This window comes from Chroicocephalus ridibundus, chromosome 2 (assembly GCF_963924245.1).
Source record: "Chroicocephalus ridibundus chromosome 2, bChrRid1.1, whole genome shotgun sequence".
NCBI lineage: Eukaryota > Metazoa > Chordata > Aves > Charadriiformes > Laridae > Chroicocephalus > Chroicocephalus ridibundus.
In genome coordinates, this window is record NC_086285.1 from 27,729,153 (window position 1) to 27,741,610 (window position 12,458).

Genomic DNA, 12,458 nt, shown 5'->3' on the forward strand with positions numbered 1-12,458 from the left:
CTGCGAGCACTCCTTTGCTCAGGCTGCTCTGGCAGATCTGAACGTGATTATTTGAAGAAGACCAAAAAAAAAATGAAAAGATGGGGAGGGAACCCAGTTCTTGCAGGTTGTTCTCCTCTAATTATTTGCAATTGGAGCCATCGGAAAGGTTCACACCATTTCTAGGGTGTCAAGACCAGGAACTCCAAGGGGATTTCATTGGCACGGTCTCGGGTTTAGCTGCCAAATCATGTGTGTGCTGAGCTTTCAACATAACCTCTCTGCTTCTGGAAATAATTTTTTTTAAAGAAATCTCTTTGGTTTTGAGTAGCCATATCTGTTTGCAAATCTTGGTGCTGCCCTTGCCTGAACTTTTACATGCTGTTACATGTTCTGTATTTTGTTTCTATAATGCTTTTCTTTCCCATTTCTTTGTTGCTCCCTCACTCAGAGCCTGGATATGATTGATGATGAGGTGAGATACTAGTGTGCTGTTGTGGTGAATCGTGTGACCATCATGTGGCAACGTCTCGTCTCATTTGCAGATTCACATTTCTTGTTTTACCGTGTTGTGTGGCAAAACCCCTTGTTCGAGCACAGCAGGCAGATGTCACTGGCTCCTCTCTCCTTGTCTTCGGTGCCCCTCTCCTTTCTGCTGAGGCTTGTCAAGGCCATAGCAAATCGCAGTTTTTGTGGTATGCTGGAAGGGGGAGGAGGGTCCGTGTCAGAGCAAGTCCACCATCAGCTGCACTGAGCTCCTGATGGTGATGGGAGAAGGAAAAGGTAGTGCTTAAACCGGCTTTTCCCCAGCCCTGAGAACCGGACAGCCAGAAGCCGAGAGAGCTCCCAGCATCATCTAGCCCGGTGTGAAAGCTGCTCTAACCGCAGACAGCTGCTGCAGCCGGTAGCAGCTGCTTTGCTGACCACGGCTGGGACAGAGTAGCTTTTGTTTCAGGCCCCGCTGGCATACCCCTGGGTGTGGAATAAAGCGACAGCGCGGGGGACACGGGGCTGCCCCCAGCAGCTGACACCCCACCTGCCCCTCCTGGTGCTGGTACTGGGCTCTCCTCCTCCACAGCAGCACAACGTGGTGAGAGCAGGGCCAGGGCTGTGGGATCCCTGTATGTTCCTTACCGCTCCTCTGTGTCATCTCATAGTCTTCCATAGATAGTATCAGTCTCACTGGCTGTTCAATGTCATGGAACTTTATAGAGTGGTTTTCTGGGGTTCTTTTTCCCCTGAATTTCTTGTTTTATAGCTTAAACGCATCATAAAGATCTGTGAATGAGCCCAGGAAGCAGAATGCAGAATTCATTGCATCCTTTAGAAACAATTCTACTTTGAAGGATAAAAATCTTGTGAGGGAATGGGAGCACACCTCTTCAGAATTGTGCCACCTGGCCATTTCTGTCCCTGTTTGCATTAAAAGGAACGCCAGTTCCTTTCTCTTCTTCTGTTTATACATAGAAGACTTTCTGAGTACCTTGTACCCATTCTTAGATACCTGGTTACATACAGATCTATATAGCAGTGTGGAGTTGTTATTATTGTAGTGTAAAGATAGTTGAGCTACCTCTGCTCTGATGCTGGCATTTCGTCCAGAAAAATGTTGTTATTTGTCCGTGTTACCCTTTTAATAATAGTGCCGCATGTTTTTGTCACAGATCCTCGACGATGGGCAGTCTCCTAAGCACAGTCAGTGTCAGAGTCGCGCCGTTCAGGAGTGGAGCGTGCAGCAGGTTTCCCACTGGTTAATGAGCCTGAACCTTGAACAGTATGTTTCCGAATTCAGTGCCCAAAACATTAATGGGGAGCATCTCCTTCACCTGGATGGGAGTAAGCTCAAGGTAATTGACTGACTGGACTTCAAGACGAACTGTAGTATTTATTATCACTTTAGGTAATCTTAAAGGAAGTAAGAATTCGGCCAGAAAGCAGCAAATCCCCATGTATGGGGTGGTGATAGACTAGAATAATAAACACAGAGTATAAGGCCACAGCAACGCTTTAAGAAGTTCCCATACGCACTTGGTTTCGGAAGCTTCAGAAGTAGAGAGCGTTTGCTTTGTGAAAACTCTGGGTGTACATAATGTACCCGTATTTGCATGCGTAAATCATATAGCAGCATGGGTAAGTGGTATTTGCATGCATGTATTTCCCATCCAGCTCTGTGTTGCAAAAGGGTGATTCAGAGAAAATAGTAAATAGAAGTACATCAGAAGTAGCAACTGAAAAATAGATTACTGGGATACTGGAGGCATAAGCTGATACCAATTGTACTACGTTAGAACTAAATACAGTTTTGATATATAAAGCATGCACTGTTTCTTGTAGTGAAAATATGAGCCTACTTTTGTCAGAAATAATTATAGGAAGGAGTTGTGGGAGGCCCAGTATATCTGAAGGTCAAAGTTTAGTGTTTCCTTTCTGAATTTTTTTGCTGGCGTTTCACTAAGTAGGGATTTTAGAAGAGAACAAGTGGACTTTTGACTAAGGCATAGCAGTGAGGATTGGAAAGCCTCGTTCTATGTAGACCTAGATGACTTCAGGCAAATAGTTTAATCTTTATTTGCCTCATTTGATCAATGAAACCGACATTGGTGGTGGCAATGAGATCCAATACTTTAATATTTTAGAAGTTGAAAGCATGGAAAGTAGTACAGAATTGTATTACTTACGCATCAGTAATGTATCTAAGTCTGTCTCAGATTTGCGTAGTTGTTACAGTTTTGTACCTAAGTAGAGTTATTACTAGAATATGGAAAAAAAAATGTGATAGATTAAACTGTATGGAATTATTTTTCCTTTTTAATTTTCTTTTCTCCACCTCAGGCTCTTGGTATAACATCTTCCCAGGACAGAGCAATCATTAAAAAAAAGCTAAAGGAAATGAAAGCATCCCTGGAGAAAGCTCGCAAAGCTCAAGAGAAAATGGAAAAGCAAAGGGAAAAGCTTCGGAAGAAGGAACAAGAGCAACTGCAGAGGAAATGGAAGAAAACAGACAAATCTTCATCAGATGCAACAGAGGGCACTAATGAGCAGTGATAAGCAGAAGTGCTGCTGTGTTAGGAAAGCGGAGGCCCTTGAAGGGAAGAGAAACTCATACCCACTCTGGTGTCCCTTCAGCTTTCTTGCATTCATTACACAAGAGTGTGTACAGAGGAATGGGGCTCTACATAGAATGACTAGGGCAATTTATATTGCGTAGTTTTATTTTCCCGCATATCCAGTTCACGCTCGTTGTTGTTGCCATGTGAAACAACCCCAGCCCCTCGGTTTGTTTTGTTGTTGTTGACAGCTAACAGATTTCATATTTGTGTGGCGGTGTTTCCTTCCAAACTACTCTTCTCTATTGAGCTCTATATGTTTGGTCACTTCAGTAACCAGCATGATGCCGAGGAGCATGGTCCACTGCTTCACCTCTTCTGAATAGGATGACCAGTCAAAGCGATTGGTGAACGTTTCTTCAGCTGGGTAAAAGGAGTTGTGCTCTGTCTGATAAGAGTTGACTTAACTTTCTAACTGGAAATTCAGCGTCTTTGCGGTGTTTGGGTACTCAGTTCCATCTGCTGGAGTAAGGTTCATCTTGCGTCAGTACCTTGAACCGACACTGCTCTGGAAAACAACTGTTCAGTGACTTCTTATACACTGGAGATAAAGACAGGAGAGTCGATATGCCCCCTGGGTGAAAGACAGGAGGTGAAACTCTTTCTGTTAACTGTACAATAGTTAATCCAGGAAGGAGGCAAAGCCTTAAATGATTATGTGGGTTTACACAGAAATCTGAGGATAACATTTATCCTTTAGATATCTGAGCAAGGATGAATTTCTAACTAGAGCACAGCTTATAGATCTGTATAAATTTCATTGTGCTCCCAGTGTGTAGGCAACTTTCTTATAGCACACACCGCTTTCTTTTTCATGTGTTTGAACAGGAAACTGGGCTTATTTTGTTTTGGAGGGTTTTTTTCCCCAAGAAAAACAACCACGTCTTCAGATTCATTCTCCAGAAAGCATTGGGAGAATAAGCTTTGTGCTGTGCTGTTTTGAAGCTGTTGTTGGAAGCGATTATCAAACTTGAGTTTGCTGAAGTTTATCGGTTTTTACAGAAGTGCACTTTAAGTTGAAGAAGAAGACGAGGGATTCTGGTTAAAATTAAATTCAGTACATTGCTGTTAAAATCAATGCTGCCATGGAGGTGAAGGTTACTAAATCCAAAGCTGCCATATATTAACTGTTTTGATTGATGTGTTTAAAGAATATCCCTACCAAAACCTGAATTTTTGGGTGTAGGCTGTAGAATGTTTTGATGGCTTAGCAGTGGTCGTATTACGTCCTTCAGAGTTTTCTGTTTTCCTGGTATATGAGGCCATCGGCAAAGCCTGCTCTGTGGTTTTGACTACGACAGAAGCAGTGTATGCCTTGCACAGCGTGGGGTTACTGCCTCTTAAGAGCGGTATTAAAAGTTCCAATATTTCTTCAAAAGAATGGCCAGACAACAGGCAAATATCCACAACGAGAAGCTAGAGGCATTAGCTTACTGCTTTATTGTCAAAGCTAACTACGTAGCAACATTTATGGTTGAGAAACGACTTCCCTTTCACGCATCCTGGAAGTTGCAGTCGTCATCCAGTCATGCCAACCCATAAATTGTTTAAGACGTTGATGCAAAGTTAGAATCTTGAACTTAAAAATTTGCCAGTCTAAAAAAATCCAAATATTGCATTCTTCTGAAGAAAATGTTTGGTTTAGTTTGGCTTGGCTTCTCTTCTGCTCTGTACCTTATGGCATTCAGATTTGTGTCTGTAAAGTTCTCTGAAGCTCAGATTTGAAACAGTTGGGGTGCAATGTTTATAGTCAAATTTCTTTTGATCCTAATAATTTCTTTGACATGTAAAATGGTCTGTAAACTGAGAGAGGCTAGTTCATTCAAAACTAATACGCAACAGATCTACTTAGCATTAGCTTTATTTTTCCTTCCAAATACAGTTTCTACAAGTTTCTGATGTATATATTATTCAGATCTAAAAACGAAATTACCGTAAAAGATCCTTCTTGATATTTCTAAAGGCTTGTGATACGTTTCTTGAGATAGACCACTGGCAAAAAAATACACCTGCTAACAAGAATTCCACGTTGCCGTGACTCTTTCTGCACTCTTTGTAGGAGAAAAATTATACAGATGTTTAACAGTGTCATAAAGCTAGCATTCTGTTATATTTGGGTAAGAGAAGTTATCTGAAAGAAACTGGAAATTTAATATTTTAAATACAATGTTGATAAATGCATTCAATGATGATTTTCTTTTTAAATTATGTTTACATTGTAGTAACGTTTAAGTGGTTGTATATGGTAATCTAAGATGATGTCCCTGTTCTGTGTTCTTTGTTTTCTTAGAAACCTGAGCAGACTGCTTGGCATTATACATCGAGTTTTCATTCTTGCTGCTTAGAACAGTGCCTAGTTAATCTCTTCATAAATCGGATTCTTCTGCAGAATACCTAATTCAACTTAAGTTCTTTAAGTATTCAGGGTTTTTTGTATTGCTTTGTGGTAATTTTATTTTGTTATTCTCGGAGTAAAAAAAGAAAACAAACTCACAACAGAAGCCTAGCTTAAAAAAAACCCAGTAGCTTAAATTTAAAATAAAACCATAAAATAAGTTTTGATCAACACATGATAACTAAGCAAACCAAGCAATGTCAAGAGTTTTGCTCTTCTTTCTGTGATAAGAGACTTACGTGGTTCCTTTTATTAAGTATGGTTTAACTCATTTTTGTGACATGCAGAAATGTCACTGGATAACAGACGTAAAGACCAGTGCAGTTTGAAACTTTTCTTACTGTTCTGTGGGACCTTTAAAGTTGTGTTGCGTTTTTCCCCCTTGTATTATGTGATGAAACAGAAGGTATGGATGTCTCATCATTCTTAACTTGGAACTTCCTGTAAACCCATGCTAAGTCAGACGAATGTGGGGTTTTGTGTAATAATGCGAAACAAATATTCCGTGCTGAATGACTGGAAAGACTTTCTCTTTTGGCTCACCTGCAAATGTAACTGTCGCCTACTTTTTGCATATTTATTTGTGGAGCTAAAGCAATTTTGAGTATGCTGACCTGTCTGGCCACCTTTAAATTGCTGTGCTGGTGTTTCCATGCTTCTAGCCATGTGTCTGTGTCATCTTCACGCCTAGGTGACCCCAGCAGGGCGGTGAAGTTAACTTCTCCCTGGTTGCGATGGTGGGCCAGTTCTGTAAACTCTTAGTTCTGCTCATTGCTGCGCTATTGCCAGGTTGTGAATATATTGAGCCTCTGAAAGGGTGAAGAAAGGAGAATAAGTAAAAAATGGAACTCTGAAAAATAGGAAATAAAAGATACAACGCTGCAGGTTACTTTAGTCCTAGAAAAGCTAGTGTTTATACTGAGATTCTGGAGAGAGCGGTGGCTGCTTGCTCTGTCCAAATCAGCCGAACACACTGACGTTACACACGCTGACATTACTCTCTTCCAGATGGTGTTTTCTCCTGTGGGGTGCTGCACCCATGCGATTTGCGTGTTAAAACTCCCAGTTCAGTTTCAGTCTGCCGGGGCAGATCAGGGCCCAGAGGTGAGGCAGAAGCCCAGGCTGCTCATTGCAGTGCCCAGAGTGTTGCCCGCTGCTGTTTGCATTTCACCCACCTGCTCTGAGCAGGTCTGGGGGTGGTCACCGTTAAGTGCAGCCTGTTCTAGATCATACGTTAGAATTGCACAGTGGAACAAAAGCCAATAATGAAAAGCTGAACAGTTAAGTGATGTTTGTATCTCAGTGTATACAAATTCTTTTGCATTTTTTTAACTTTTTAAATTTTTTTGCGAAGGTATCTGTTGTGCTATGACTCTAGTCAGCTGCAGGGATACCACAAGGATCAAGCTTTTACAAGAATTACTGAGCAGCTTTCCTCTGAATCTTGCCATTCCTCGTCTCTCATTGACAGAGGTGCTTGGCACTGATCATCGTGGTTGCTCATCCTTCGTTGCTTCCCTCAAAGCCTCCTGTCCTCCTGAGCTGCTCCACCTTCACCTCCTGGCGAGTAAGAGGTGGGCAATGTTGTTGTGTTTTTTGAGGTTGAATTGTGTCCCGCTTCTAAGTCAGAGAAAGAAATGCCACTCTTGGTACTCGTGCAGGATCCAGTTCTACAGTAGGATGGAAGAGGATCATCATTTAGCTGTGTCTGGCCAAGAAGTACCATTCCAGGTACCCTTCCAACACTGAGAATCTAGAGGAAGGGTTTGCACAGACTCAGCTGTAGTTCTTGGCAGAATCTGTACTGCAGAACTATACAGTGATGAAATTTAGGGGAAGTTTGCAAGAATTAAGTCTTGTGTTGCAAGAATTAAGTCTTGTGTTGATTTCTTAGCCGTGTGCTTACCGAGAGAAAATGTTGTCAAGGCAAAAGTGAAACCTGATCTTGCTCTTTTTAGTTGTTGCCTCGTCCCCTGCACTATCATCAAAGTAAGTGATAGAGGGGCTGGACCCTTTTAATAGGATGCTCTCCCTCACTTGAAAACCTCAGGAAACCTATGTCGTGGTCCAAAACACTGAAAAAACATGTTTGAAAAAAGCAGCACATATATAATTGAGTTGTAAGTCTTTAAGAGGCAAAATGGACAAAGCGCACAGAGCAGTTAGACAGTTTGGGTTTCGTTTTGTTAAATTAGTGATTGAAAATAATGAACTCGATTAGCCTTTCTAGAAATGTTTAAGTGATTTGTGGCTTGCTTGCTTCCCTCTTTCAATCAATATGGGTGGTTTCATGTGCGTACGTACGTATGAACACACATGGGTATTCACAGAGATGTACGCTGCGGCGGCGGCAGTTACCACACAGGTAGCTGTAGGCAGACAGTCCGGCCGGTGGGCAGAGGGCTCCGGGACTGTCTGCAAACTCAGAGGAGCAAAGCCCAACCCCTGGGTCTCACCAGGATGCTCACCCCTGTCTGTGCTGGCAGCTTTGCTCACTCTCCTCTCGCGGGATTGTACGTATTTTGCAGACCAGATTTGAAGTTTTGTTAAAACCATATACAGAATGGTCCTCTGCAGGTCCTTCTGCATGTTGTCTTTGGGTTGGATTTTTTGGGGTGAGAGACTGACAGGACTCTATTGGAGTTTTAGTATTCTAGGAAGGAAACCCTTTTTTTATATTTTTAACCCTAACTTTGATTTCTATTTCAGCAGCTCCTTTTTGAGCAGGATTGTGAGTGACATCTGAGGTGGCTTACCCACTCGCCACAGTGGAGCGTGGGTCATCTGCAGATTGCACGGTCCCTTGTCTTAACCTCCCATATGTACTTTTTTCCACCTGTAAAATCGATTTTTCAAAGCTGTGATGCCTTGGTCATGACATTGAGCCCTCAAATCCTTCATTATGAAATGAGCTTTCTGTTACCAACTGGCAGTACTAATTGTGGTCCTTTTGCTGTCGGCATTAAGTAATGGTTTAAAAGATGTGTGTACAGTAGGAACTGGAAGGTTTGGGGGTGGTGCCTTGAGCTGCCTGTTTCTTTGGGAAGTTTGGACTGTGTTAAGAACGGGCCTGGTCTGCTGAGTTGGGCAGGTTTCTTCTTCCAGAGCGAGGAATGGTGAGGAGCGGTCGCAGCTCCTGAGATGGGGTCCAACCCAGTAACCCGGGAGCCTGAGCCTCCAGACGGGCTTTCAGTGGGAGCTTTGTCACTGACACCGGTGGAAGCGGGCTCAGGCCCCGGTGCAGAAGCGTCCAAAGGAAAGGGGAATCCCAGGGCACCCGGTGTGAGGAGTAACCAGCGCATTTGGAAGCGGGGAGTGCACAGTGAACCTCTTCTGACTCTGTACTTTCCCATACATACACATTTACTGTCTGAACAACTGCTTTCGTATTTTCCAGTCACGTTGCAATGATAACTCACTGGTCACGGACAAGTGTTAGACATATTGCTAGACGACCAGGCAGCTAAAAGACTAAAATGCACTGTGCTCACTGTAAAATTTGGCTTCTTACATTGTTTCTTTTTATATGGTTGAAGAGGTGGTTGCGCTTCAGTTTTTTTTCCTTTTTCTTTTCTTTTTTTAAAGAGGTCAAATGTATATGAAGTGCATGTTATCCTGAACTTTTTGTTTGTACATCTTGGTGTCTGCTCATCTGCATGAAAGACACAGTAGTGCCATGTCTGAGCTTGTTCTCTTGTGCTTGGTTGATATGAACTTCTCTAGATTGTTGAGTTTTCCCCAAAATAACTTTGATTAATATTTAGTTATCGGGAGACATCAAAACAAAGCATCATGGTGGCCCTTTGTTTTCTTACAGTTTAAATACAAACGACAAGCCTTGTGGTTTAAAGTTAATTTGTTAGTGTAAATAACTTTCTTGCCAATGAGTATTATTGTTGTTAGACAACGAATGCAATAAAATGAGAAATCCTGAATCTTTATTAGAATCTGTATCGAGTCCTCACTTTCCTGCCCACTTGTTGGTCATTCCAGAAGAAATGCTAAATTTGGAGCAGGACTGGACAGCTGTTGCTGCCCTGGGGGGGTGGGAGGCGGGGGGATGCCCTGCTTGTGCTTTCCTTCCTTCTGCTCAGTGACGAAGATTATTTTAATCCCAGCTGTTGGCCAAATTGGCATGATTCACAGGCTTCCGAGTGGATCTTGTTTACAATCTGTAATGATGTAAAAAGAAGCAAAAAAAAAAAAAAAAAAAGAGTAAGGAAAGAGAATGGCCTTTTTTTTCTTCATATGCAGATGAAATGTAGCATGTGGTCTTTTGTTGCAGGTTGGTGTAAAAATGGGCTACCTTCACACTAATGCTGGTCAACGTTTGTGTGTTTAAAGGACCTGGATTGATTTTGGTGTATAAAACATTTTACCATCTTACATTTGAGGGAAGACTAGTTGTAACGGGCATTTGATACATTCAAAATACAGCAGTTCTGCTGCTGAACACATTTAATGTGTCTTTAGTCTTTATTTTATTTTAGTAAAGCATTAAATGAGGGGAAGGCAGAGGGCACAGACTGTCCAGTTTGTGTAGTTGTTTCAGTGGATTTACATCTGGCAGAATCTAGGCCAAATACTCTGCACTTAATCTGTCTAACCCACTCTGTGTATCCCAGCGGCTGAATCGTAAATCTTGCTTTCTGCTAATACGGCCACCACCTGCAAGAAGATAAAAAAGAGTCCACAATCCATAAAATTATTATCTTAATTAAAATAGGTATATAAAGAGGCTGTTAGTCCACGACTGACATGTAAAATGTGTCTGCTCAGCAGCTTCTAAGCCTGGAGCCATCTATACGTGTGTCCTTGTTGCTTGTGCAAGTTGTCTCAGGTACCTGCAGTTTGGTTTCTGAAATGCCCAGAACCGCTCCAGACCCCACAGCTTGTAAAAGATGATGGGTTGTGCCCTCCTCTGGAAAGCAAGCCTGGATTTTCCCTTCGCAGGTCACCTTGTAATTGGGAGGCTGGGCTTGAGGTGCACCTTCCTCCACTGCTCTTTCTGTACGGAGGCTGCCAGTGTGTTTTATCGAGTGGGGATTTCGTGCTGAGGGGCAGAAGCTGGACCCTGGCATCACTTTGGTTGCAAAATGCCTTTGTGCTGTCTCTGTCCTGCCCAGCAACGCCTGAATGCTCGGTGGCCCAGTTTCAGCTCCCACCTCCACACTGAGAGGCCAGGACACCTTAGGGGAGGTTGGCAACGGGCTTCCCACCCTCCTTGCCTTAGGTTAAAATTCAGAATTTTACTATTAGTGGTAGCAGGTACTCAGTCCTCCTATGATCTCTCTCCTCTTAAATGCTGTAGGAAAAGATAAGGCCCATCGCTTGCACATCTGCGGGCAGACTGCTGGGAAAAACTTTGGTACAGGAATAGTTAAAAAAAAAGAGAAAAAAAAAGCGCCAGTCAGGAGTGAACGCATTCTTTATTCTCTGAAAGGCCAAAACCAACAAAGAAGTTTGCCAAGATCCAACAACATGTAGATTTGCTCGCTTGAAGATGTTCTAAGCTACTGTAAAAATTGAAATTAATGTTTTGATGGGTTACTTCTACCACTGCTGAGGGAAACGCTGCCTGTTGCACTTCTACAACCACAGAGCAAACCCAGGAACAGCAGAGCGACTGGTCAGTGTTTCGGCTGTGCTACTGCCACTGCTGCAAAATGCTAACTCTTCAGAAGACGGCACTTAATTTACTTGAGGACAAACAGTGGCACGAGTCTAAAATAATTATTTTTAAATGCTAGTGCAGGACGCTGATGGCTAATCGCAAGCAAGTTAATAGCCCAACCTCTCCTCAGTGTGAGAACTTCCTTCAGAGCAGTTTTTTCTGCTTGGGCTCTGGCAACGACATCTGCTCCTCCAGGCTGAAAATGGATTACAAGTTCCTGCAGGAAAACACGCCGCTTCCCAGGGAAGTTGAAAATGTCTTGCAGGGAGAGAAGTTGCTAAGGAAGGAGCAGCAAACCCAGAGTTACAGTACATTACATTCTCGGGTGCTTGGTGTGGTTGGCTGATGCCAAAGGCAAGTCCAGCAAAGGCATGGGACAAAAGCTGCCCTCGTTCAGGGCGGGCTCTGCTCTGTGGAAGGGCTGTCTGCGAAAGACTCGAAACCGTGATCCGAACAGATGAGCCCCTGTCGCCAAAGCCTCCGCTGGCAGACGGCAAACCCTGGGCAGTGCTCAAGTCCCCAGATGAACTGCGGGCATTTTGGAGAGGAGCTGCGAGCTCGGTTTGTGCGCAGGCCCACCCACGCAGTGTCGTGCCCGAGAGACGGGGTCAATTAGCCGCATGGTTAACCTTCAAGCTTGTGTCTCCCCTGCTAGCCATCACTAGCCACCTGCAGCACACAGTGTTTGTATACGAAACACCACAAATACCAGCAACCGCTATTGCGACACGGGGGTGACAGAGTCGCCTGGCATGGCAGCAGAGGGAAGCTGCCAGCGTCAGGAAGGGCACAGCCACACAGCCCTGGGTCACTCTGTTCTCAGCCGTCACAACTCCTGCTGCCCAGGGACGTGTCCTACACCACCATGTCTGGGCCAGCAGCAGCGCAAGGGCTCGGGCTGGAGCAGACGCTCTCCGGGGACGGGCAGGCAATGTGGCAAGGCCCACAGCCCAGTGGCAGCTCTGCAGAGGAGGGGGGACGCCCCAACCACCAGCCCTGGCACCGACCATTCGCTCTGGTTAGAGCTGCCCCCCTCCCTCGCAGAAGGAGCAGTAACTCCTTTATACCAGTATACCAGTGGATGAAAGCCATTAAGCTAATTTGTCTTAGAAAGGAAAGGCGCAGGAGCCAAGAGGTGCCCGCACACCCAGGTGCTGTTCAGGGCCACCCAAACCTCAGCCCGCAGTGACGCCTCCTCTCAGCCACAACGGCAGAACCCAAAGACAGATGAAAGTTTGCACGTACTCTAGCTCCTGTCTCAGTGTTTAGGCCGCTACAGAGAGGGTTATTTGACTCTGTCTTG

At 44.0% G+C, this 12,458-nt stretch overlaps 1 protein-coding gene across 6 annotated transcripts in view; it reads left to right on the forward strand.

Moving 5' to 3' along the window:
- The window catches only part of PPP1R9A (protein phosphatase 1 regulatory subunit 9A), a 150,331-nt gene extending 140,900 nt beyond the window's left edge, over window positions 1–9,431 (forward strand). For 4 of the 6 annotated variants that reach the window (XM_063324865.1, XM_063324863.1, XM_063324867.1 and 1 more), the window contains 3 exons: window positions 431–454; window positions 1,644–1,826; window positions 2,812–9,431. In XM_063324865.1, the coding sequence (XP_063180935.1) occupies window positions 431–454; window positions 1,644–1,826; window positions 2,812–3,024 (420 nt within the window). In that variant the 3' untranslated portion in view covers window positions 3,025–9,431. The remainder of the gene's footprint in view (window positions 1–430; window positions 455–1,643; window positions 1,827–2,811) is intronic. The other 2 variants (XM_063324866.1, XM_063324868.1) reach the window with 1 other exon arrangement.
- The last annotated feature ends 3,027 nt before the right edge of the window (window positions 9,432–12,458 follow it).